The following is a 26,172-nucleotide window of genomic DNA, read 5'->3' as shown; positions in this document are numbered from 1 at the left end:
AACATTACGACAACACACTTCACTGTGTTTTTCTTAACCTTGTAATGGTCTCCATGGTAACACAACATGAAGCATTTCAATTCAAGTCACAATTTTCTTGACCCTAACCAAATGCTAATGTTTAGTCCCAACCCACATTTTAAAAATCGTGACTCAGTGACTCTCAAAAACTGACCAACCTTAACCCAAACTCATATTTGACATAAGTGACATTAAGACACAGAGATTCCATCCATCCAATTTTTTTGTGTGTTGACCTCAGAGGTGAGCTATCCCAGCTGACTTTGGTGGTCTACACCCTGGACCGGTTCTCAGCTAATCAACAGGGCCATATAGACTAAAAATAATTCACACTCAAATTCACACCTATGGATAATTTAAAGTCGTCATTGAACTTAACATGCATGTTTTTGGAGCACTTAGACAAAAAAAATAAACAAATAAAAATAAAAATAAATAAATCACAAAAGTGCCGAGAGAACACGTAAAGTCTTCACAGGAGGGCCAGAGATTCGCACCACAGGGACACAGTGCTCCCGAAACATATAGCGATGAATGAAAAACTAATGAAAAGCATTGATGTTGTCGCGCCGCTAAAGAAGTGAACAATGGGGCCACAAAAGCCCGAGAGCCATAAACCCAACAGCGTTAAATGAGTTAAATCCAGTGAGTTCAAGTGCATAGCGGTAAAGTAGGCTACAGCGGCTGCTAAAGAGAATTCATACATACATTACAGCACTAATACAGAGCACTGATAATTGTTTTGTGAGGCGTACAAACAATAACTGCTGCAAATCATGAATCACATGCAAGCAGAAGTGTGACCTTTCCTCGCGGCGGGGCGGGAAAATGGAGAGCGGCGCGAGATAAGGAAGAGAGAGGAGCCACGTGGAGCGTTTAGCGAGGAGATGAGTTTGGAGCTCCGGCTGTGACCGACGCCGCAGTGCTGGCCCAGGTAGAAAGGTCACGCCGTCATTTGGACGGCGGCGAGGGGAGAGGGCGAGCCAACAGACGCCGGCGGCGAGGCAGACGGCGCCGACGCTCGCGTGAATCACGCGCGGATGCTCGATGCGCCGCATTTATGGCGGTACCTGGATCAGTGACTTCATCCTCGCTGAAAGGGTTAAAGAGCGACTTCCCCGAGGCCTTTTTGCCGCTCAGTTGAGGGGAAAAGACGACATGAAGGCGAGCTTCGACACTCAGTGACTTCACTACACCAAGTCATGAATATTACAAGAGTTTGTATTCGGAGCGGACACCGCTAATCAGCTTACATTGTAGTGACACGACACAACACGCACATGAGGCCAAAATAAAAGAGGCCTTCTGGACAACTTGGGTCGCATTTGGCATATTTAACAACAACAGCCATTATTTTGGTAGCTAATACAACTGAAAAAGTGGTACAGCACGACCAAGCTGATGTTAGCCATGCTCATGAGCTAGTTAGCTAGTCAATTGGCTCGACAGAAAGTTGATAATATTCATTTCATTTCATTATTAGTATACTCAGTTTGTTCAGTATGTGTTGCTGCTCCATGTATTAAAGTAACAGTTGTTTGTTTTGCTCATTTTTGTTAGCCTGCCGATGATGTCTCGCATTATATGCTAGCGTTAAGCTAATGTACTTTCGTCAAAAAGTTTTGGGGTTTAACTAGACAATGTTTCATATGTCATTCACACACGCCTATTATTTGGGGAACTGTGCCAGAGAGAGAGTGAGAACACACTCACACAAACAAAACGGGGGTACTCGTCAGTAGCAATCTCTTCAGCAGCCACTCCCATTAAACATGCTGAAGTCCCAGCTGTTCTTGAACCTCCCATTCCTCCTCCAAGTCCTAAAGCTTACACTTCCTCTGCGTAGCCGACCGAAGCCTCGAGGCAGTAGCACAAGTAATGGCCTACATAGAACACAAAAAGCACCGGGAGGGCAGCAGAATGAAATAAACAGTCTGACAATGTTATCTCCCTGGCAGCTGCCAGCAACGGTACCAAGCATTCAAGAGCTGTCAGGTGAACAAAGTTCTTTCCCTTCATCTAAATTGAACTGTAAATTACATCCTTAGTGGACTGGACGAGTTTGCGACGGATGTCTTCATGTCCCCCCGTCAAAAACCGCAACGCGGTCACATGACGTTTTGTAAACATGGCAGACATCACGTTTGATGGATGGACGCGTGGATGCAGACGACACAGCTTTGGTGGGTGAGTGTGTGTGTGTGTGTGTGTGTGGGTTGGTGTGCGCGCGTTATGTGTGTAGGAGTCATGTCCTTCACTGTTTCTGCACCCCTTTACCTGGATGTTGTGCGTATTATAATGCAAGTCAGCAAAAATCACCGAGGCAGAACGAGCGTAAGGCAAATGCATATTAATTTACTCAGCGTGCAAGCGGAACACACGTTACTGTGCAAAAGTATTGGGACACTATCACCGTGATTACTTTTTTTTTTTTTTCCTTTGACAAAAACAGCGGTGTCATGACTTGCCAGTTTAAAGGAGGAAAAAAAAATACACTTTTGTTCATGTCCCTGGCGCTATCGCGTGCCTCTAATTTGATTTGCAATAATTATATCTTAGCTAATCATGGGGTGAATAAAACTGACCAATCGGAGACTGTAGGGACAGGCGTGACCGACATTTTGCTCTCTCACTTTGCTGCTCGCAGAGCTTTGTGGGGACCCCCCACAGAGTTTCTCGCAAAAGAAGCTATTATAGTTTCTTGGCCAGTTATTCAAGTCAAGTTAGCGAAAATAAAAAAAAGTTAAAAAGAAGGAATCGGAAAGCTCGCTAATCATGTCAAGGGATAAGGCATATAAAGCCCATATCTCATTCACGTGGTCAAAATTCCTTTCCGACAAGAAAAACTCTTAGTGAATGTCTGACGAATGTCTTTGCAAGCTTGAACAAACCCTGCTATATATATAGGAAACGTAAGGAAACAAAGAAATACTTTGGTTTTATCAAGCTCATGTATTGGATGTCAGGGGTAGAGTATAACATGCAGTACGTGGTCACAGGTGCGAACGCCCGCCTAGCCGATTTTCCTCCACATCCGCAAATGCGTCTTGGACCTCATCTTCTGTTTTGATTTCCTGCGCGGTGCCCACTTTGCTGTTGCATCCCTCGCCACTCGTGCCCTCCCTCCCCCAGGTCTCCACAGCAGAGTATTCTCGTGAAAGGAGCTCTTTGATAGGCGGCGGCTAGGAGTGACACAAGGGAAGCAATCAGAGTGTGGAGGACTGTGCTCGCTTGTGATGTTGTTTTGCTTCTTTGACCCGCTAAATGCTCGCTCTCTCTCTAAAAAACAAAAAAACAAAAAACAAAAACGAATCCTTGAAGACTCTTCCACATGTTTTGTGCTTTTTGTCCCCCGTGCACCTTCTGAAACACATTTGTTCTGCCTCTGCCTGCCTCCTTTGTAACCGCGGAGAACAACAGCACGCCGGGCTTTGAAAGTCTTTTGGATGACTGACGTAGTGATTTCCTGCTTTTTTTTTTTTTTTGGTTTTGTTTTTATTTCATTTCTTCCTCTCATTCGCTCTCGTTGTTTTTTAATTTCTCATCACAATCCGACTGACTGTTGTGTCTTCATGGTCCACAAAGAAAAATTAAAAATCAACTCATTTTTGGGGGGTTTTCAGCTGATTTTAGATCAAGTGCAATGCTGTTGAAAACATGGGAGGGAAACAATCTTTAAACATTCAGGATCTATTTGCTCTCTCCTAAACTTCGTAAATGATCCGTTTTTACATCGCAACAGATGTGATCATTTTCAGCGAGCCTTTAGCATAATTTGGAGTATAATTTTACCGGATCTTGGTTCTTCATTTATGGTAGCCAATTTGCGACCCACTTTAATCAACGTCAAGAGCAATTAAGAAATTGTACAGTTTAAAAATAACATTTAAAGAGAATGATGCGGACGGACGGATGGACGGGCTTCTAGTCATGTGTCAACAAGAATCGCGTCTTCAGGAATTATCACACAGCCAGGTTTTGCAGCCGTTTTCCTACCCACACTTTTGCCACCGAGCAGCAGGCGTCAAAATGACAGCGGCGCGGCTGGGAAACATTCCTAAAACGCCGGCGCTGCCCAATGGGCCGAGACTGGAACGAGTCATTGCGTCACAATCGCGCCCTGCCACGTTGCAAGGCAGGAACAAAAAGTCCAACGTTTTCAAGGAAGGATGACGCAAAACCTGGGCTCTGTTTTCTTCTTTGTTGTCTTTGTGCTCTTCCTGTTTGTCCTCTTCGCTCCCAGTGATCCCTTTGCTTGTGAGATTGCAGTTTGGGGTCGCAGCCGCTGTGACGGGCAGGTCCAGGCAGCAGGTGTCAGGAGCAAACAGCCGCAGCCACCCCCCTCCTTGAGCAAACCATAAAACCAATTTACGGCCTGTGTGCTTCCTCATATAGGTAAACTCCTGCTCTGTTATGAGGACTAAAACAATACGATAAATATGCATTGCAGGCACACCTGCTGCGTGAGGGGTTTTGGGGAAGAGGGCGTCGGGATGTGCTATTTGCTCGCTGATAAATTAGACGCGGACCACCGGCGAGCGCGCCAGTTTGAAAGTTTGGTCACGGCGGAGGGAAGAGTCGTACAAAGACAACTTCATCCACTGATCCGTCTCAATCTGTCGCGAGAGTTCAGTCCAGCAGTCCCGGTGCCAGCCAGGAAAAGTCCACTGTGATATTTCGGGAGGAAAAGCCAAGACTGCGTACGTTTGTCCAACTTGCGATCGCGCAGCCCAGGCCAGGAAAATGTAAAATGCGCCCACGTCAGCGCTACAAATGCCAATTGTGACGCGCAAAGCCTTGAGACACACCTCCTTAATCGATTAATTAATCAATAAAAGCTTGGACTCAACTCCTTGTCCAGTTTGAATAATTGTATGCTTCCAACTTGGTAGGAGGATTTGGCAGGAGGGCCTTTTTCAGTTCCCAGCGCACAAAAACGAGTTCCATAAACGCAATGCTTGGATGAGTTGGATGAGGAAGAACATGCCCATTAAAACACCTTTGGGTCGAACTACAATGAGAAAGTAGATGCTGAAACACAGTCGTGCTTCTCTTTAATTAACCAGAGTGGGAAAGAAAGTCACCACTTTTGTTCTGAATAACAAATAAATATAAATATAATAATAAGCTATATTTGTACCGGTCAAACATTTGTACATGCCTTTAGTGGTACGTTGTGACATGAGCGACATGAGCAGTTTGGCATCGTGAACACAGCTTAAAAAAAGATGCACTGTGTGCACTCATAACAGACAAGCTGGAACTGATTAATGGTATTTCCATTCGTGTAAATGGCGTCAAATGATTTGAGATACAAGTGTGTCGAGTTACGAGCGGCGTAGTGGATTAAACGAAACTCACATCTCAAGGGATCAATGCCATGACTAGGCGTGTAAACATTTGACTGCTACTGTATATTTAGGACTGTGCGATAAAACCACAAAAAGACCGCCGACTGTTGTCTGGTTAATGTGTTTGAGGTCAGACACATTGTGGGAAGCGGACTGAACCACTGTGAGAAATATGAGGGGGGGGGGGGTGCAAATGTTGAGACATTGCTTCTTTTTGATACAAAAACAAAATCGAAAATCTTGTGACTATAATATATCAATTTAGATTTTACATTAGGAGACAAATTGCATATTTTATGATCTAGAATCATACAGTTATGGCGGCTTTTATTTTAAACCAAACTACTAAATCTGTTTTTAGCATGTTGCCATTGCGCATTTGTCTAATTAGCCACAACACAGCCTTGTAAACGCAACACAAATGAGCTCTTCTGCAAACCTTTGTATTTTGCTTCCTTCTTACTTCACCACTTTGCCACGCTCAGGGGATGGAAATATCATCAAAATTACATTACTGCTGCATATAGATTTTTTTTTTTTTTTCCCCCACAACCAGCAGCCTTAATTTGATATAAACTTGAAAATCTATACCTTGGACGCCAATAAGCGGAGGTGTCAGCCCATTCAGGTGAAGGGATAACTTCAGCAAAACTTCAGCCGGTGGTCCCGAAAGAGCTAGCCTTAAAAAATAAATAAATAAATAATTAAAAATATATAAAAAGACCATGTGATGTGAAGTTTATTACCTTCAACAAGGAATTATTCTCAATCTCTCTCTCGCCCGCTCTTTCAATCCCTCGACTGCTTTGTCTGTCGATCAGCGTGGAATTCTCTACAAAGACAAAGTACGGACACACAGTATCTAATCTTTTTGGTGATACATCACATTGCCATTCATAAAAAAGGGAAAATATGGAAACAAATAAGGACATAAACGTCAGTAAAATTCGAAAAAACTTTATTCACACTAAAGATGAATCAATAATAAAAAGGAGTTTTCCTTAAAGCTTATTGCAAAACCTGTTTTTGAGATTGTTTATTATTGTTGTTGATCTGATATTTTTAATGGTTACTCAAAACCAAATAAACGTAAACATCACACGAGAGGGACTGATGTACTCGTCAACGTTTCTGAAAGTGAGAGCTACTTCTTGGTTGCTAATTAATGTGAAGGGCTACTAGTTTGACATCCACTTCTGCGGCTGCTTCACATCCGACTACAATCGCAGGACGCGAGGGCTCTTTCTAGCTGCCTGCAGCTGGAGTTATTATTATTTACTAAGCGCAAATGTGCATGCATACAACTGCATGCATCCCTCGAAATCGCACCGGCTTCTCCTCGCGTGGCGCTGTCTTTATTTTTAGAGGCTGGAGGCTGATGAGACGATAAAGCAACAAGAGTGAGAAATGGCAAAAAAAAAAAAAAAAAAAAAAAAACACGCAGGAGGGAGGGCGAGCGAGGTGAGAGTTGAACAAGGAAGAAGGGGAAAGTGAGTGATGAGAGAGAGAGAGTGAGAAAAGGAGAGGAAGGGATGGGAGGAGAGGATGGAGCCATTCTTGTCTCTCACTCGGTAGGGGAGGGGAGGGGAGGGGAGGGTCCCCACCGCTCGCGCCTTATCTCGCCCACCCTCCCTCCCTCCCTCCCTCCCTCCCTCCATCCCTGCGGAGTCCCTCTCGCATCCTTCTGTCTTCCGCTCACAAGTCAGAGAGTGTTTGGAAGTGCGCGCCGACTCTCCGGCTCAGTGCGCGCCGGCTTCCTCAAAGTGGTTTGTGCGCGCGCCGCCGCGGACTGAGCGCAGCCGGGAGCTCCGTCCAAGTGTATGTGGGTCTCTGCCTCGCGCGGCCGCCGCTCCGATCTTCGCGCCCCTCCTCAGGATCTGCGGGTCCTCTTCCTCGGCGACAGGCTCCCCACACCAAGCGGTCACCATTTCCGCCCCCGGGAGACCCACGCTGGCCGCTCAGCCCCTTCCCCGACTCAGCATCGGGAGGAAGACCCTGGTGGCGGCCGCCGTGGGGGTTATGCTGGTCCTGGTCCTGGTGGTACTCATCCCCGTGCTGGTCAGCTCCGTGGGTACCGACCCCAGCCACTACGAGATGCTGGGCACCTGTCGGATGGTGTGCGACCCCTACCTGAACAAGGGAACCCCCAGTAGCAGCACCAGTTCCACGGGCTTGCAGGCCGAGGCGGAGGCGCTGAGCGACCGCGGCAACGTGCTGCCGCCCTCCACGCTCCTGCAGGGCCCGCAGGGGAAGCCCGGCAGGCCGGGGAAACCGGGGCCGCCCGGACCGCCCGGCGAACCGGGACCGCCCGGACCGGCGGGGCCTCCGGGGGACAGAGGGGACCAGGGAAGGACTGGCGTTTTGGGTCTGGGGGGGAACGGAGCTATCAGCACGGCCACCTACAGCACGGTGCCTCGGGTGGCCTTCTACGCCGGCCTCAAGAACCCTCACGAGGGCTACGAGATCCTTAAGTTTGACGACGTGGTCACCAACCTGGGCAACAACTACGACGGCATCGCCGGCAAGTTTGTCTGCAGCATTCCCGGCACGTACTTCTTCATCTATCACGTGCTGATGAGAGGAGGCGACGGCACCAGCATGTGGGCCGACCTCTGCAAGAACGGACAGGTGAGCGCTCGGAAACTTTTGCCCCAGTCAGTCGGCTCCTCTTTGCCTCTGCCTGCTCGCCTTCCCAAAGCCATCAATCACTCCCGAGTCACAATCTAACGAGACCCGACACAATCCATGTACTGTATCTGCCTTTACAAATATAAAATGTTCATTTACGACTGTATTTTTTTTCTCATATTTTACTGAGGTCACTTAAGGTCACTTAGCCCTCACCGTAGTCTCCAAAACGTTGCCCGTTTCTGTCATTCCTTGCTTGTGCATGTGACACTACGGACAGAAATGAGTAATAGCGGAAAATAGCGCCATTCGTACGTATGGTTCCCATCAAATAGCGCTCTATAAATACGAGAAAATGCATTCGTATCTTTGTAATGTTTGTCCTGTATTCGATGTCGTAAGAGGGGTGCAGGTGTACCTAATAAAACGTCCCGCGAGTGTATAATTGCCCCGGTCGCGTGCAGAGCGCACATCTGTGGCATGCAGCTCGCCTGGAGATAAAAATGTGTTGACTGGTTGCAAACTGTGTCCCCCCCCGTCCGCGTGTGATGCGTCCTGACATTGCCAACCAACCCCCCCCTCCTCCACCACCACCGCATCCACCTCAACACCTCCCCCCACCCCACTGTAATGAGCCTATCAGCACCTTTCTTCCCTTCCTTGTGATTTTATTTATTTGAATCAACACTCGTGAGTTTGTTTTTGTCTCGTGCCCGAGAGAGATTCAAATCAACGCCTCGAAAAAAAACAACAACAACAACACAAATGCAACCTAATGTGTTGCTTTGTTAAGTACAAACGCGCAGGGAGAGTAGAAGTGCACCGAAACTTCTTACGTGGCGTAAATGGCGTAAACGACGTCCGTGTACGCTATTCTCAGGCGTCTATGCATCACTTTTACGAGGCACTAATTTCATTTGAGGGGTCCTCTCGGGTCACTAATGTGCGTGTTTGCCGCGCAGTTCGCACTCTGTCAAGGCTCCCGTCATAAAATGTGGCCGTGCACATTAAAAAAAATAAATAAAAAAATAAAAGGTGGACGTGACAGTGAGTGCACTTGAAATAAATCTGCAAAAACAGCCACTTTTCATGCACAAACAGGACAAATAAATGCACTTTTTTTTTTTTCACTGTTTTCATTTTATGGAAATAAAATAATTTCCTCATTGCACAGCTTTTACAATTAACAAATTTTAATCACTTCATGAGGTACTCATTGACGATTTAATAAACTCCAAGAAAAGCCATGTTCATAATGTTGCTTTTACAAAGATAATAACGTTCACTTTTAATTTACACTGACACACATTCAACAACATGAACTAAAATGTGTTAGCTGGTACAATGCACGTTTTTATTGCGGTTTTAGTTGGAATCGAGCCTCTCAGCAAGCGAATCGAGGCATCGAAAAGAACAGAAACAGCTGCCAATGCTGATGACCGTTGTTCAGTGAACACACCTCTGACGGCGTCGGTCAAAACTGAGCAGAATTGTCTTGGCGTTTCTTGCGTTGGCTCTCGTATGACCTTGCAGGTGTACCTAATTAAGTGGCACACGCTCCACGCTGCAGTATCATATCTTCATCGTGCGCATACGTGTAAATAATATCATTTGCGGTTAAGTCTGTATCCCGCAGCAAAAGACAAACATTTTCTCATTTGTTTCAATAATTGGCAAAAAAAAACAACAAAAAAAACCCTGCTAAATCATTGTGCTGCGCAATATGCATTTTCTTCCAAAAGTAACTTTGTCCAAGTTGCGTATGCAAATGAGTCATGACAACTTGCTCAACACAGTCAGAACAAAGCAGGAGGCTGCCGAGGTCTGGAGATGCCGCCTCTGTGTGCAAATTGGAGCTGAATTAACGAGCGCCAACGACTCTGCGGCACGAAAACCCTCAACCCCCCCCCCCCCCCAACCCCAACCCCGCCCCCCCACCCCCTCACGCACTCATCAAGGCAGCCAGGTAGAGGTTGACTCCTTCACCCTCGTCAAGTTCAGCTTCCGCTGTGTAACATCTCACTCCGCAGTGATTTTTTTTTTTCTTCTTTTTTTTCTTTTTTATGGCCGGGGCGTGAACGCGTTGATATATAAATCGGGGAGGAAGAACATATGTTAGAGTTAAGACACCTTCTGTCACAGCGTTATTATGCTCCCCAAAGGGGGGGGGGGGCATTTGGGGGCTGCAGAGGCACTTAAATTACACATACACACACGTTGCCTGCATCTCTAGGGACCCGCGCAATGTTAATAAAGTAGAAACTGTTTGTCTTTGTCTGTCCTTTCACGCTTAACTACAGTGGGGGCAGACATCGAGACACACAACTGACTCAGTCAGCTGCTGTAAGGCTCGTGATTTTTCCCAAAGGATACAAAATATATGCCTGTGAGTATGGCTGTCTACATGTGTTGCTGCACCACTTGTTCTCAATTACCCGCATCGCCGATGCTCTTTGTAAGCCTGACTACGGGTGTCCGAAGAGTGTGATGTCACATGTCGAAGTGCAGTCCGTGCCTTGCTTGGGCCAACTAACGTCTGGTACGTTTTGGCTACTCAGGTACTTGGATTGTGTGCTTATTTCATGATTGTAGTCCACGGTAACTATTAACAACAACACAGTAAGCTAGGATTGCTTTAATATAGTGCGTGTATGCAGTGCTATCAACTGGAGTAATATTTGATGGGGGCGTGGCTTCAGGGAATTCACACATGATTTTGAAGCCTCATTTTATAGACTGCGATTTTTTTTTTTTTTTTTTAAATCATTCAAATTTCGCAGACATATTTATTGACATATATATTTATTTGACACATTCATTTCTTCTTTACAGTTTTTTTTTTATTGCTAGCTGCTCATGGTAATTGGCCCCAGATACCAGGTTATCAGTATGAGTGGTTAAAATGAATACCAATTTTATTAACGTTTTCAACTTTCTCCGGTCAGGGGTCGCTGCAGCAAGTCACTTCCCCATTCAAAAATAATCAAATTTTGGTCAAAAATTGGACTGACTTGAGTCAAATTGACCCAACTTTGGGTTATGGGACTGTTACATTAAATTTACTTTAACTTCAGAACACACAAAACAGTGTTCAGAATGGCAACCAGCTCCCTTTTTTTCATCCCGCCCATATCCAATCTCCAACCCAATCTGCTGGGTGAAAATAATGAACCCAACCCTTGGTAAAAGTATCCCAATCTGCTCAAAATCCACATTTACCAAGTGAGTGGGTTAGGAAAACAACAGCATTTTTTTTTTTTTTTTTTTTTAAGCCAGCCTCTTGAGAGGCTTTTGGGTTGAACATTTGGTGCTGACTGCTTCTAAATGTTGGGCCACATTAGCTAATGGAGCGCTGGGTGTCCAGGTGGAGCTCGTGCAGTGGTACCAGAGCCTTCCTCAGCTCATTAAGGCAGCAGAAAGCCGCACTGTGCACTGGGACAAGAAGAGGGAGCGCAGAGAGAGTACAGTACCACTATTTTATCATCTTCGGGCTGCAGTGGAGCGGCGGGCTTGGCGTGCCCTGCAGTGCCGTTTCACCCCGGCAAAGTGCTGCGCCCACTTCTTTCCGAGCCGTGTCAAACATCCACACAACATTCAAAAGCTTACTTTCAACCATCGAGAGGGAATGGCGGCATTGTCCCCGGAACTCTTCTCCGGCTTCGTGGGAGATAAACAAATCTATTTTCAGCACAGCCAATTTCCTCCTCTCCGTCTTTGGGCTCCTCCGGCGCCCGTTCTTTGACTCCGAACCTTCCGAGCGATCCCAAATCGATGCTCTGCTTTGACTCGGTGGAAAAAGTCCCTGGAGGGGAGCGAGTCGGAGTGACGACGACGACGACTAAAGCGGGAAACAAAAAACAAAAAAAAAAAGAAGGGGAACAAGATGAGACGTGGCGCTATTGTGTCACTCACTCAATTTAATTGTAATTAAAAGGCATGCGAGCAAGAGCCAGGATGTGTTTCCACTTTCCCCGTTCACCCCCCCGCCCCCTTCTTAATATTGTTATTAATCCGCAAAAACACTTTCAGACTTAATTAAAAGCAACGACTGGAGCGTGGGCTCCTCCAGAGGGCCGTAGTGAATAATCACTGTCTCCTCCTTTAATAAGCTTCACCGTCCTTCGTGCACATGGCGCTTCCCTCGCAATTATCGCCGCAGTCTCCCTCTTGCGTTTGCGCGTGGCCTCCCCAACCCGAGCCCCCGCACTCGCACACACTCCAACTGCGCGCTGCCCTCCATCTCTCCTTTACACCAGCTCAACTCTGAGTGCTCCCCCCCCCCCCCAAAAAAAAAAAACAACGCTGACAAATGGTATCGTCGGGATGTCTCCCGCTCCGTCTGATTTTTTTTTTTTTTTTTTTAAGCGTCACACAAATGAGCTGCTCCACAGTGCCTTCGGGGGTCCCTCTTTTATCCCCCTTTGTTGTGCGTTCAGGTGAAAACAAGACATTGAAATGTGAAACCCAGCTCGGGCGCCGAATGCGGGAGCCATCTGGATGCAGGTTGCTGACATATGTTTCTGTGCCAGATGACAAAAAGAGAAATTTGAAAGCACGTTTGGAGTTTTTCCTCTTTTGGCCCACAGACGCACGGGTCCCATCAAGTCTTGATTGATTTTAGCATTCCGGCAATGTTTTGGGCTGCTATTCTTGGTGGTGATGAGCACTGAGAGGCCTCTGTGTGTGTGTGCCCGGTGTAACAGAAAGGCGTTGTTTGAAAAGGACAGACTGGGCTTGAGAGAGAGAGAGAGAGACTGAGCCTCAGTCTCAGTATTGATCTCTCGCGCTTGTGCATGCGAGCGTGTGAGATTGCGTGCGTTCATGTGTTCTTTTTTTTTTTGCGACGTTTCTTCCCACATGCGACGCAACGGCGGCGCCACTTCCTCGACGGGCGGCGGCACGGCGGCGGGGGCGGACCCGCGGCCACGATCCGGCCCGTAATTGGACGCCGGTGACGACACTCCGTCGAGTGAAATGTTAGAGCTTGGAGGCCAATTAGCCGCGAGAGCTGCTAAATGAAGATTGTCAGGAAATACGGTAACGGAGTGGAAATGTCAGGATGACATTGCGTGTGCACATCAAAGGGGCGGGTGCGCGTGTACGATTTGATCAAAGCCTCTAACCACATGTTGCGAATAACTTTCACATCTATCGTTGCCAGTCAAAAATTGGCTCTTATGTCTTAAGCTAGCTGTACACCAGAAGACGTTGAGAAGATTCGGAAACGACCATGGAAAGTTTCAGAGTTTTCAGTTTGCAGCCCCGTCTCGGATTGAGATTTCACAAAGACTGAATTTGCAGGGTCAGAGGCCAAGACCAGGAAAAGGCCGATCGAAAATGAACTGAGATGACCACCTTTCACTAAACGATCAAGATGACGACAGAGCGCTGTGACTCCAAAAAAAACTCTAAAACTTCCTTCTGACTTTCCGTTTTTAGTCTGGCACTGTGAAAATCGTTAGGTGTAAAGCCAGCATTACACTTACTTCCATCAATATTAGGCACACCCGTTGGCCACACCCACTGAACGCCCCTGATAATGCGTCAGACATTTGTATATTTTGGTTAGCTTGCGCAGTTCTAAAACACTGCAAACTACAACCACAAAAAAAAAAAAATCTCTGCACATACAGTAACTCCACATTCCTCTGAGTAAAGCAGCAGTTTATGCAACAACAGAAAAATGAAATACACGATATCCATTTTCTGCTGGAGCCGAGCCCAGCTGACTAGCGGACTAGACCCTGGGAACCCGGGAACTGAATTCACAATGATTGCACCAAAGCTAAGTGAATGAACCACTACACCATCAGTGACAATAAGAACGATGCCCATATTTGGAACTGGTTGCTAAGCGACCAAACAGGTAGTAGCATGGTGCCATTTCTCGCTGGTTAGGACGTAAAGCAACCCGCAGTTAAGCAATATGGATTTGAACAGGTAACAACTGAAAGCCCTACGTTAGCTTATAATAGGAGGGATGAGGAAACCAGCGAAAAAAAAAAAAAGCCACGGCAAGATCTGGGGCTCGCCTGTAAGCTATAGCTCGACGAAGGCCGCATCAAGGTGTACTTGAAAATGAGCAGGGAGCATTTGGGCAACCGGTTAGCGAGACTATGCCATAGCCTTAGGGGTTCAAGTTTACCGAGTGTTATATTGGTCACCCACAAATAGTAGGCAGAATGAAATAATAGCTCATTTTCACCTCCATGCTGTTTTCACTGCAGAAAACTACGAAAGTTTCTTGCTGGTGTCACTCTGAAATGACCACGCCAACATCTCTCTTATTGGATTACTTATTACTTACCGCTTATTGGATTGCTGCAACTGAACTGAACATTTTTCAATTCGGGCACCGCGGCAGGCGCCCACCTCGCGAGCCGCCAGCCTCCGCGGCGCGGCGCTGTGCCGTTGCGCAGTGGCAGCACATGCACAATGAATGAGCGGAAAGGGTCATTAGGCAGCAACTCTAATGTTGTGTTTCACTAACGTTGCTGCTTCTGAATTTGGAAAGAATATTTTAGCAGGTTTCTATGATGTCATGAACACGGTACACGCTAAGCTTTAAAGCATACATTGGGAAAATGAAAATGTATTGGTCAAAAAAAGGTATGCAGTAAGTGAAAATAATGAGGCCCACTTGCTTAAATATGAGCTAAAAAATATCATATATATCTATGTGTGTAAATGTGGCCTATCCTTCAAAGATATTTCTCTCCAATAAAAGACGATTCCATACGTATCTCGATATATTTTGAACGATTTAATTCGATGTAGTCAGATCTTTTAAACCAAAGCTGATTTTCTGATTCAAAGCATTTTTTTTTACACCCCTGATATATTGGTAAATCATTCCTCCTCAGACTTTTTGGGGGAGGAATCCTCAATGGACTGTAGACTTCACTTACAGTTTGTATGCTGAAATGCGCCATTCTTGGCAAGGTTGCCAGACCTAATCAAGTAAGATGATTGAATTGCCTCACATTGCAGAGTATGAGAATGTATAAATATGTCTATTAAGAGCAAAAGCTAAAACAGGACGGTCTCCCATGGCTGCGTGAGTCAAGGATGCTACTGTGTTGACTCACAAGGCTCCTTCATTATAATGAGGGCCATATGGGAGATAGACAAGTGCCCCCCGGCCCGTCTTATGCAAACATCCCTCTCGCCATCGCTCCCCACGCCCCTGACATTTAGCCGCCCTCCTCCGAATTCAGTCGTCAGCGATAGCCACAATTATCCTGTCCCTCCTCGACGGGGAGGCAGCGAGTCGGTGGCGTCACATGACTCATAGTCTGCACATGCTGCCTCCTCGGTTCACCCTCCTCTTATTTCTTTGGTCCACCCAAAAATGTGAATGTTGACTATTGTCTTGCGAGACATTTGATACTAATTTAACTTGAACATTATAAACTTTAAAGTGTATCACCGAGACATTCCCACCACTTGTGTCATTGCCAGGTCAATATATTTGATATATATAATATATATATATATATATATATATATATATATATATATATATATATATGTTAGTTAGTGTTTGCAAAAAAAAAAAGGATACATATTATATATCTATATATATATACATAAATATACCTATACATATACATACATATATACCTATACATATATATATACATATATACACATACACACAAATACATATATACATATATATGCATATATATATATACATATACACACACATACATATATACATATATATACATATATATATACATATACACACACATACATATACATATACACACAAATACATATACATATACACACAAATACATATATACACATATATACCCAAATATATATATATATATATATATATATATATATATGTATACACACACACACACACACACACACATTACATATATACATACATACATACATATACACACACATACAATATACACATATATATACAGTATATACACATATATATAGCGGCACACATTTGGGGAATATTTTTACACGGGAAGTGCGGTGCTTGCAGGGTTAATGGCCAGCCCGCTAAAGAAAAAGTGGCCTGAGTGAACAAAAGGTCGACTTTTACTGTTTTTAGACTCCGCTGAGAGCCACCCTTGCGTTTTGGGTGTGGGCGCTCGAGGCGCACAGTGCGGCTCGCTAATTAAGTGATGAGTCAGACGTGTTGGAGAGTGAAGGGCGGGGCTCGGGTCGGACGGCGGGGTCAAAGTTGCAGCCCGTCCTGTTTCCCGCCGCTGACGACGCTCTCGCTCGCTCTCCTAACGAACTGGCCCGGCGCCACCCCACGCTCTCCTCAGGTAAACATCGGCGAGGCTCCTGCGGTCGTCTTTCAAAAGGAGACGAGACAGCTGGTGAAATTAATTCTTCTCCTACTCTGCCGGTGACAGATGGCAAATCTCCCGTTAACGGTTTTCCTCCCCTTGTCATGTTTTCAATCAGGCCTCCTCTGACGAATAAACCCGACACGAGCGCCCGTGTTGTCAGCATTCCACTGGCGTGCCCGGCGCCTTTAGTTGCTTTCACGCTTGAAACGTTTGGGAAGGTTTCCGACACGAGGGCACGGATAAATGTTCTTGGAATTGGGTGCCTCGAGACGTACAACCATCGGACAAAATGCCCATGCGGCTTGTTATGAACACAAGAATGTATAAGGACATATTCCAAGGACCAAAAACAATACAGGGATTCAATATGTGAGCTGGATTAAGAATTGTACATTTACAGAGATAACTCGGAGACCTCCACCAAGGCCGGCCGACCTCCCATCCATCTTCAGTCGCACTTTTCCTTATAGATTTGCGGGTGAGCTGGAGCCTACGCCAATTGACTTGAGGCGGAAAGTGGAGCGCAATCCTGCTCGGGTAGCCGGGCGATCACAAGGCGCATACGGGCAAACGACCGTTCACACTCAACATCACAGCAATGGACAAATGCTGATATGTAGGTTTTGGAACGAGGAAGCTGGAATACTTGTAGAAAACCCACATGAGCACGAGAGGAGAACATGTTCACACTTCAAGATTCGAACCCCAAACCTCAGGAATTTGAGGCTAAGCTACCACGTTGCCACCAAGGCAAAAGAATCCCTCACACTTCTTGTCATGACGTGCCAGGCGATGCTCCTCCACTCCAGAACTGTAGGTGGCGGTGTAGGCTATTGATGACACACAGCCGGTTTTTGTTCCCCATCACGGCGCCTTCGGATTTGTTATACAAGTACTTTGAATTACGATCTTGGTTGGACAACAAATGATACTCATACAGAAAGTCAAGGTACCACAGTATACATGAAGTAAGCAAAATATTAGAGTCCCAACTCATGTATTGGATCTCATTAGATTGTCCGGTGAGGCCACAACTGGTTGATGGGCCACAACAGCTCTCATGGGCAGCAATCTATTAATAATTTAAAATTATGTAAAAATGGTGCTTGCGTAAACAATCACCCATCCGGGCCTTGATATACACTAACTGTACTTAATAGGATTTATGATGTCATTTACTTACTAATGAAACGAGCGTTATATCATATCAAAGGCGGAATCTGCGACAGCGTTTCTTAATTGAATCGAATTGACGTTATGTTGCCGCCGAGTGTGCGCTGCGATGTACACGGACTGTTTCGTCACGGTGTGTGTGGCGTGGGTGCGGGTGGGGGTGGGCCTCTGTAAGCCCCCATTACGCATGCAGCTGACGATTGGAACGTTCAAACACAATTAGGCAGCGGAGCGCTTTGATTTAAGGAGGACCAATAGAGTCGTCGAGCCAAAATGGAGGCTCGACATCAAGTCAACAAAGCGCCGTCAGACGCGCCTGGGGGACGCGTCCTTGTCACGCCGACAAAGACTCTCGTAAGATCAGCCCCCCCCCCGGGAGATGTTCAAACCCGCACCCGTATCCACAGACCTCAAACTTTTATGAGTTCCATAAATAGCAGTCTGTTAAAAAGGCCAAAGAAAAAGTATTTCATTGAGGAGTGTACAATACAGCAGCATGCCCCATAAACACGCCCCCCCCCACCCCCCTCTCGCCTTACACAAACATAGTCATTATTGATAACTGCCTTTCATTGTCATACACTGAAAGAAATGCGCGCTGAACTCGCTCGCCGCCATGTATTATCTATTAAGGCCGAGCGCAGAGTGAATATTCAATCAAAGCCATCATGTTGACGGATGCGAGCGCGCCGGCGACGGCGACGACAACATCGGCTGACACCTCGTTTGCCAGCCCGCGGCCTCACGCTCTGTTTGCCTTGTCAAAGTTGCTCGCCGTATGCGCCGCCAAGGTCACGCGCCGCCACTCGGCCTCGCTTTGTCCCGCTCGCGACGCCCCGGCTCCCTAACGAGGCGGCGCCTTCCTGATCATTATTCCCGGGAATAAGTTTTAGCCATCGATGCGAGATAAAAAGCCAAGCGGAGAGACCAAACTAAAGAGTGTCATCGGGGACACTGCAAGCGGCGCTGTCGCCGCCGGGGAGGCCCTGTTGGGACTCTCATTTGGGGGGACTTCAACATGTCGAAAATTCTTAACTCATTCACTGCCAGACATTTTCGGACCCTCTTTTACCCAAATGTTTGGAAAAAAAAAAAAAAAAAAATTATATATATATATATATATATATATATATATATATATATATATATATATATATATATAAATTCCTGGGATTTAATGGCTGGACTGTGAAAAGACGAATAAATTTGTCAGTGGGTGAAATAGATAAAGCCAATGCTGGTTTATTATTTCTATTAAACAGGAAGTCAACCATTTTAGTTTGACGCATCCACTTCAGGCCTTGTACCCCTTTGACAAAGTCCTCCCAAGGAATTCTCCCAAATGAAGCAAGTAACCTCGACAGATGAGCAAACCAAGATGATAATTGAAGATCTATATCGTCCAAATCTGCACGTGTGTGTGTGTGTTCACCTGCAAAGCAAATGTTTTGATGAAGTCTCATTAAAATCTTAACTGACAAATCCTCCCGAGCCGTCACTTGGGTTGGTGGGGGTTGCTCTGTAATAAGACGCTGTTGACTTTGTGCGGCGGGGGATGTGTGGCAGCTTCTTATTAATACGCGCTGGACGCAGACGATGCCAGATCACGACGGCGGGCGTCTGTTTGCGCAACGATATGAGCTGTGCCCGATTTAATCAGACGAGTAAACAGTCAAAAGAAAAGTAGAAGAATACTTTATATGTACAGTGCTGGCTACCTTGACTTACAAGTTACGGGCCGTCGCTCAGTCGATTTTTGGGCCGGTGTTTAAAGCCAAAAATGGAGGTGTAATTTTGTGCGTTTGACATAATTTAACTGAAAATGTTGTGCCTCTTACAATTTGATTGATCATTTTGTGAGTTTTAGGCAATGTGACGGTTTTAGATGATACGACTGATGATTTCCTTAATTTCCAAGAATTTGATTAACAATTTGGCGGGTTTGAGATGATTTGATTGATAATTACAAAAAAAAAAAAATAGAATTGAGGGCTCATTTTTATGAAAGTATGATTATCTTGTGGGTTTTGTAGCATTAGATTTTTGTGAGTTCTAGACAGTGACAATTTTGTGCATTTTGGCCAACATTTTTTGAGTGTTTTAGACGACTTGATGTTACATTTTGTGAATTTCTGATGTTTTTAAGGATAACTGTTAGTTTTAGGCAGTTTGATTGGCAATTCTGTGTGTTTTACACATTTTGATCAAAATTTGAGAGTTTTAGAGAATTTGACGATACTTCTGAGTTTTAGTTGACTTAATCTTTAATTTTAGCAGTTTTAAACAATGTAATCGACTAGTTAATGAGTTTTAGACAACCTGAGGGGTAATTTTGCAAAATTTAATTGAATAATGCGTTTAAGATCATTTGATTTCTAATTTTGTGATTTGGTCGATAGATGCGTTTGAGAGGCTTTAATTAACAACTTTGTGAGTTTCAGATGATTTGTGAGAAAGACGATTTTATCGCAAATTTTACAAGGTTTGGACGCTCGAGATAATTTTGTGAGTTGTAGATGATTTCATTGATAACTTGGTGGGTTAATTATTAAGTAGTAGTTTTTTTCTTTTTCATCCACAACGCACTTCTTTTTTTGTGATGAAAAACAGGCATAAAAAGAACGATTTGAAATAAGACAAAGCTTTAAGAAGCAGTCGACAGTCAAGCAGAAACTTTTCTCATTTGTGCAATGCAACCTTCCCTCGCATCCTTTAGCACTCGCCCCCTCCCTCACCCGTCTACCTGCTTTTGCCAGCACTGGCTCCAAAAACAGATATGTCACCTGAACACGTAAATGCTTTTTAGCGGAGTGCTGCCAGAAATTTTTGGTGTTGGATTTCGTGACCCAGTCAGACCCTCGAGTGTTTCGCTTTTTTCCGCCTTCCTTTTTTGGCTTTTTCTTTTTTCTCTTCCTTTCAAAGCTCACATGACTCAAGCTGAAGGTGAAAAATGAGATTTAAAGAGCATATTTCGAGCATACTCAAAGGTCGAGAGTATCCCGTGGAATATCTCCATTTGCAGGATGCCTTTCCTCACATTGGTCAATATGGCCGCCTCCTCGAGAGCGAGTAATTATCGTCGGTCCTCGATGCCTTCCGACAACAGCTTGAAACGCTGCGATTTAAGGTCGCGCCGCCGCGGCAACGCCGTCTTTGGAGAGCTGATAATGAGCCACGAGAAAATACGGCGGGTGCAAGAAAGCGATTGATTTTGATTCGACCTGGCTGGCCCGACTAAGTGGCTAATGGGCTGATTTAACTGGCGCAGACTTTCGGGGACGAACAGTGCGCTTGCTTTTGTTCGCCCCCACAAGAGAAAATAACGATCTTCCGGTTCAATTCTAGTCCTCTTAACTCGCTTGGTGCACTTCTCCTTGTTAGGAGGTCGCTAATAATTGCACCGGGCCAAATCTTAAAATGCTATAATACCATAAAATACACACCAACGTATGTTGCAGTTTGACTACAAATACAATATTAGCAAGGATGCAGATGGAGCAACTAATTACATTTATGTTGAAAAACGCCAGCATAATTTGGCATAATTTCCGTGTTTTTAACAGCTCAACGCAGACAGATATGCAGAAAGAAACATAATTGTTCATTTCAGTGCTATATGTTTTATATAGCATTCTGGATAAGAGTATAAATCAATGACTTCAAATAGTGCTTTTAGGATTAGGGTTAGTGCACAACGACTTGCAAAGCTTCCCCTATTCAGTGCAAATTGGATCTGTACAAATATACATATATACAAATATATATATACATATATATATATATATATATGTAAACGGTTCTAAAAAAATAAACTTTGTATAAAGTATAAAAAATGTTCTTACATCTAAATAAAGATGGAGTGCACTGAATTAAACCCAGAAGCTGCACTGGAGAGTTTAGGTACTGCCATTTTGAGTTCACTGTTTAAAGCGGAAGTCAATATTTTTTTCAAGAATATGTTCAATGCAAGCCCACTATAGTTGAAACAGGGCATTCTGATCAATATTGCGTTTGTGGAATAAGTGTTAATCCACTCGTTTTTAGCCATGTCTGGGGGCGGCCATTTTGTCTTGTGTCGACTGAAAATGACATCACAACTGCTCACAACGACCAATCACGGCTCAGATTCAGAAAAGAGGTCAGCTGCGATTGGTCGTTGAAAGCAGTTGTGATGTCATTTTCAGTCGACAGAAGACAAAATGGCCGCCCCCGGAGATGGCTAAAAACGAGTGCATTTTGCTGCTTAACTTATATTCCACAAACGCAACATTAATCAGAATGCCGTGTTTCAACTAGTGGGTCTGCTGGGAACATATTCTTGGAAAAAATATGTTTGGGTTGACTTCCGCTTTAACAAAATCGTTTCTCTGCCGGATAGTTTATATCTTTCAACACTTTTTTAGTGTCAAATGCTACAAATTGTTAGCAGTCGCAGTGACTGCAGCTCCTGTTTGAGCAATTACAGACTTGTTGTTTTGCTAGCGCAGATGTTGTTTCAGCACGTTTGGCAATGTAGCTGCTCTTTCTCCAGATTTGTTTTTTTTGGGGGGGGGGGGGGGGGGTTCAGGTTCTGGGATATTTCAGTTATTTCCAATCAAGATCCAAACGTCACAGTGCCAGCTTGGGCAGACGTGTAGGAAATGGCGTAAGCTTGGCTCAGTTTCCTCATTAAGGCAGCCTAGGACAGCCTCCGAAGCCTCCACCGGTGGCTCGGGATTGAGCAGAGCTGCGTCCTCTGTGCAATTCCCTCCAGCACATCTTTCCTGCTGCAGAACAACCTTGACACAGAGGCTGGCATTGGTGGAGGCATTAACTCGTTTGCTTGTTCAAGTTGACCAATTGAATTCAGTCGTATTAACCTGTCCATACGTATTGCATCGGCTTGTCCTCCCAGGTTCGGGCCAGTGCCATCGCCCAAGACGCGGACCAGAACTACGACTACGCCTCCAACAGCGTCATCCTCCACCTGGACGCCGGCGACGAGGTCTACATCAAGCTGGACGGCGGCAAAGCGCACGGCGGCAACAACAACAAGTACAGCACCTTCTCGGGCTTCATCCTCTACGCGGACTGAGCGCACGTCGACCAGAAAAAAAGACAGTCCGGCTCGACTGAAGGGAAAAAGTTGTGGGGTGGAGAGGATGTGAGTTCAAGGCCTTCTAGTTCCCCCTCCCTCCCGCCACCCCCCATCGACCCCCAGCCCCTTCTTCTCTCCATCATCACGGACAACCCTCCGCTTCCTGCGGGCGCTGCGGCCGAGGCCTGGGCACACTGGCAAGGGGGGGGGGGGAGGCATAGTGTGTGTCGGGGGGTGAGGATTAGAAGGCGGGTACCTTCCAAGCAAGCACTCGCCGCCACAGCGCCAATGTGTCGGAAGCTCCTCGCTACCAGCGTCTCTTCCTCTCTCTTCCCGCGCCCCCCCCCTCATCGCACAACGCAGACCGTCACACCTCTTCTCTCCACAGCCGACTTGACTGAAATCCGTAGTGTTGTTGCGTGCAATTTAAACCTTAGATTGTGTTTTCATTTGGTAGAGATGCATAATAATCCGCACCGATTGACAGGAAGAAAAAAAATGAAATAAAAGATAATATCCTTGTCCCTTGTGAAGATATCCCCAAGAGGTGTTGTTATGGAAGTGGCAGGTGACTTTGTGTTCATCCAATAACATTCAGCACTGTACCTCCCAACTGTATGGAAAAACTACTCTTATATAGACCGCACCCTTTCGCACACACGCGAGGCGACGTCCTGCTGCTGCTATCGGGGTTCATCAAAGTGTCTTCTCGATGTTCTAGTTCAGCTTCGATCGTCTCTGCGCGAGCCGAGCGAAAGCGGATTCGCGGCTAAAAAGCAAACACGAAGGAGGAGCGAGCGTCGCCGATTGTCCTCCATTCATGAGCAGCGCCAATCGCAGACACACGTGCTCATATTAACTCAACGCGGCAGCCCGACCGCTCGCCCCAGGACGATCGAACTGCACGTTTGTGTGCGTGTTCGTGTGCGTGTGTAAAGAGCGTGCGCGCACACTCGTCGCAAGTGCGTGCATGCCAGCATGTGGTGCGTCATAGCTCCGTGCTCCTCTCCGCGGTCGTCTCCTGTGCTACAGCCAATGATGTTTTATTTAGCAAGCCCATGATGAGATTGTGCAACAGATATGACGAGGAGAAGAAACAAACAAACAAACAAAAAAAAAAAAGCTTGTAAATCAATTCTATGACATGTTTGTTTATCTTATCTTTTGGAATTGTTGAATACATTTAAATAATAAATGGGATTTTTTTTTGAGTGGATGGTTTCTCGGGAATCCTTGTATCCCAAATAGGCTAATAAATTGGTGGGGGAGGGGTTCTCGAACTTTTTGGGGAGAAGGGACTCCTACAGAGGAGAAATTATTTTCTTTTTAAGAAAAAAAAAGGGAATATATTAACAATCCATTTTTTATTTTTAGAGAAAGCGTAGTCTTGACAAGAACAAAGACATATTTTTGTCAAGATTCAAAGTCATAATCTGAAGAAAAATAGAGGGAATAAAGTCAACGAGTAAAGAAAGTTGTATTTTAACATTTAAAAATACAACTCATAATGTGAATTAATTAACTAGTCATGACTTTTAATTTGGAAAATATGCTTTTATCCTCTATAAATAATACTATATTCTGAAAAAAACACACACCTTTTGTTCTAAGGAAAAAGTAGGATGTGCTGTAATGATTTGCAATTTGTTCTGAATAAAAAAAAATATTATTTATGCTGGGATGTCAGATTTATGTGATGTGTTACAACAAAAACTAACAAAATAACGAAAACTAAAATTATAAAAGCATTTCCGTTAACGACATAAAATAAAAACAGGGGTGCTTTGAAAAAAAGTAAATGAAAACTAAAAAAAATACTTGAAATTACATTTTATGTTCATAAAATTGATTAAAATGAACTACTGTAGAATTATACAGAAAATGTCCTTCGATTTAGTCTTGCTCAATTATTGCCATACAGATGCTTTTAAGGTTAATTTTAAATGTATTTATTGCCAATCAGTTGTTTGGAAATTGTGGTTACCGGTAACTTTACTTTATTACCAAATACTTAGTGCACTCAACAAATACTCCATATATGTTTGAAAAAAAAACAAAAAAAAAACTAAAACTAAAACTAACAGAACTAAAATTAGAATCAAGCTAAGAAATAAAAACAAAAGCTAACAAACCTGCACTAAAAACTAATTTAAACTAACTACATTTATAGAACAGTCAAAAAAGTCAAAATGGAACAAAAAAATAACTAGAATGAAAAATACGGATCACCATCATTATCAGAACTTTGAACTGGCCCAAAGCTAAGAAAGGGAGGAGTAATGGATTTATTATGTTTGGCCTTCATATGTACTGTAGTTATGCACTTTAAAAATGACTAACCATTCATTGCAATTTTTTTTTTTTTTTTTTTTTTTGTACGGTTCCCCCAAGCTCAGGCTCCCGGACCCCCCGGGGATCTTGTTTGGAGCGTAAACAATGCCTCTTGAAATAAAGTTGCCTGTAAAATAACAATGGTCTTGTTTGTGCGACGGATCCTATCTGCGGCCGCTTCCCCAAATGTCAAACCCTTAACGCAGGCACGGGGCGACGGGTATCGAGGGAAACGCGGCGCTGTTTTGTTTTCCCCGTCTTGCCGCACCTAAGCGAGCCGAGCTTGAAAGGTGCGCTCGCAGATAGACGCCCTCCAAGTTTAGCAACTCTCGCTGGCGGGCCCTCAAGGAAACGCGGGGCTATTGCTCACTCTGCAATCGCAGGTTCCCATCAAGAGAGGCGCGATGCAGGGGAGAGGTGAGATTGAGCCAGATAGAAGAAGACTGCAACCCAGTCTGACAAAGACAGATGGAGAGGGGAGACAAAGCCACCAAAGGGAGTAATGGAGACGGGCTAGATGGCATATAATGATATAAGGAAGACGGACCGGTGCCCATTTGGGCTGGAGCGGAAGTGGGGAGGGCAGGGGAGGGGGGGGAATTGTTGCCATTACACAGCGGGGGGGAGGCGGCGCGAGGCGTCAAGAGAGATTAGCTGGCGTGAAGCTGGAGCATCTTGGATTGGACAAGCGTCAAGGACTGGACATTCTTCAGGACCGCCAGGAATGGGATGTGACACGGCTCGGCAATATTCTGCTCTTACGGGAGCTTGCTGGCTTTGTCATTTCATCCACTTCGCTCCACGTCTCTAGCCTTTGTTCACTAATTGTGTAGACGCTGGCACCCAAAAAAAAAAAAAAATCACCTGCCCACAGGGTGCACTAAAAATACCCTCGGAAGTCACTTGAGGTGAGGCGGCAGCTGCATGCAAAGTTCAAAATGGTAATCAGGCAGTATCTTCAAAAACAGCGGTGCCTTGGAAATGCTTGGAAATAACGGGAATGACATCAGTTCGCTTGAGCCTCCCTCAAAAAGTGACAACGTTTATTGTCGTGTGTTTTTAATACGGAAAATAGCACTGGAAATATTGAATTTTTTTTTTTTTTTTTTAAAACATGACACTGGTCAACAGCAAATTCTAATCAGAGATGGCTTTGTGTGTCCCGAAATGCATTTTTAAAGTTAATATTAAAAAAAAAAAAAGGGTACATCAGGTTTTGCAATATTTTCATTTTTTTGTATTGAAGTTTGACTTATAA

General features: G+C 44.9%; 1 protein-coding gene and 1 long non-coding RNA gene across 3 annotated transcripts in view; one reads left to right on the top strand and one right to left on the bottom strand.

Moving 5' to 3' along the window:
* Positions 1-7,044: 7,044 nt before the first annotated feature.
* Positions 7,045-25,055, top strand: c1ql1l2 (complement component 1, q subcomponent-like 1-like 2). The gene is made up of 2 exons (XM_086054795.1): positions 7,045-8,000; positions 22,401-25,055. Exons 1-2 carry the CDS (start codon positions 7,392-7,394, stop codon positions 22,578-22,580), a joined length of 789 nt encoding a protein of 262 aa, XP_085910921.1. The 5' UTR covers positions 7,045-7,391; the 3' UTR covers positions 22,581-25,055.
* Positions 10,763-26,172, bottom strand: part of LOC147134270 (uncharacterized) — an 83,403-nt gene continuing 67,993 nt past the window's right edge. Inside the window, exons 4-5 of one of the 2 annotated variants that reach the window (XR_015089995.1) lie at positions 11,607-11,838; positions 10,763-11,432 (exon numbers count right to left, since the gene is read on the bottom strand). This is a non-coding gene — a long non-coding RNA (uncharacterized LOC147134270). Of the gene's footprint in view, positions 11,433-11,462; positions 11,839-26,172 lie in introns of those variants that run through there. The other variant, XR_015089994.1, reaches the window with a different exon arrangement.

Source organism: Filicampus tigris, chromosome 16, assembly GCF_054856515.1.
Source record: "Filicampus tigris isolate MCC_2025a chromosome 16, RoL_Ftig_1.0, whole genome shotgun sequence".
Taxonomy (NCBI): Eukaryota; Metazoa; Chordata; class Actinopteri; order Syngnathiformes; family Syngnathidae; genus Filicampus; species Filicampus tigris.
The sequence above is the reverse complement of the archived record's forward strand: the minus strand, read 5'-3'. Positions and strand labels throughout refer to the sequence as shown.

Coding starts and splice junctions, on each gene's coding strand:
- c1ql1l2 (XM_086054795.1), top strand. CDS start 7,392: ATGCTGGTCCTGGTCCTGGTGGTACTCATCCCCGTGCTGGTCAGCTCC. Junction 8,001..22,400: donor ACCTCTGCAAGAACGGACAG/GTGAGCGCTCGG, acceptor TTGTCCTCCCAG/GTTCGGGCCAGTGCCATCGC.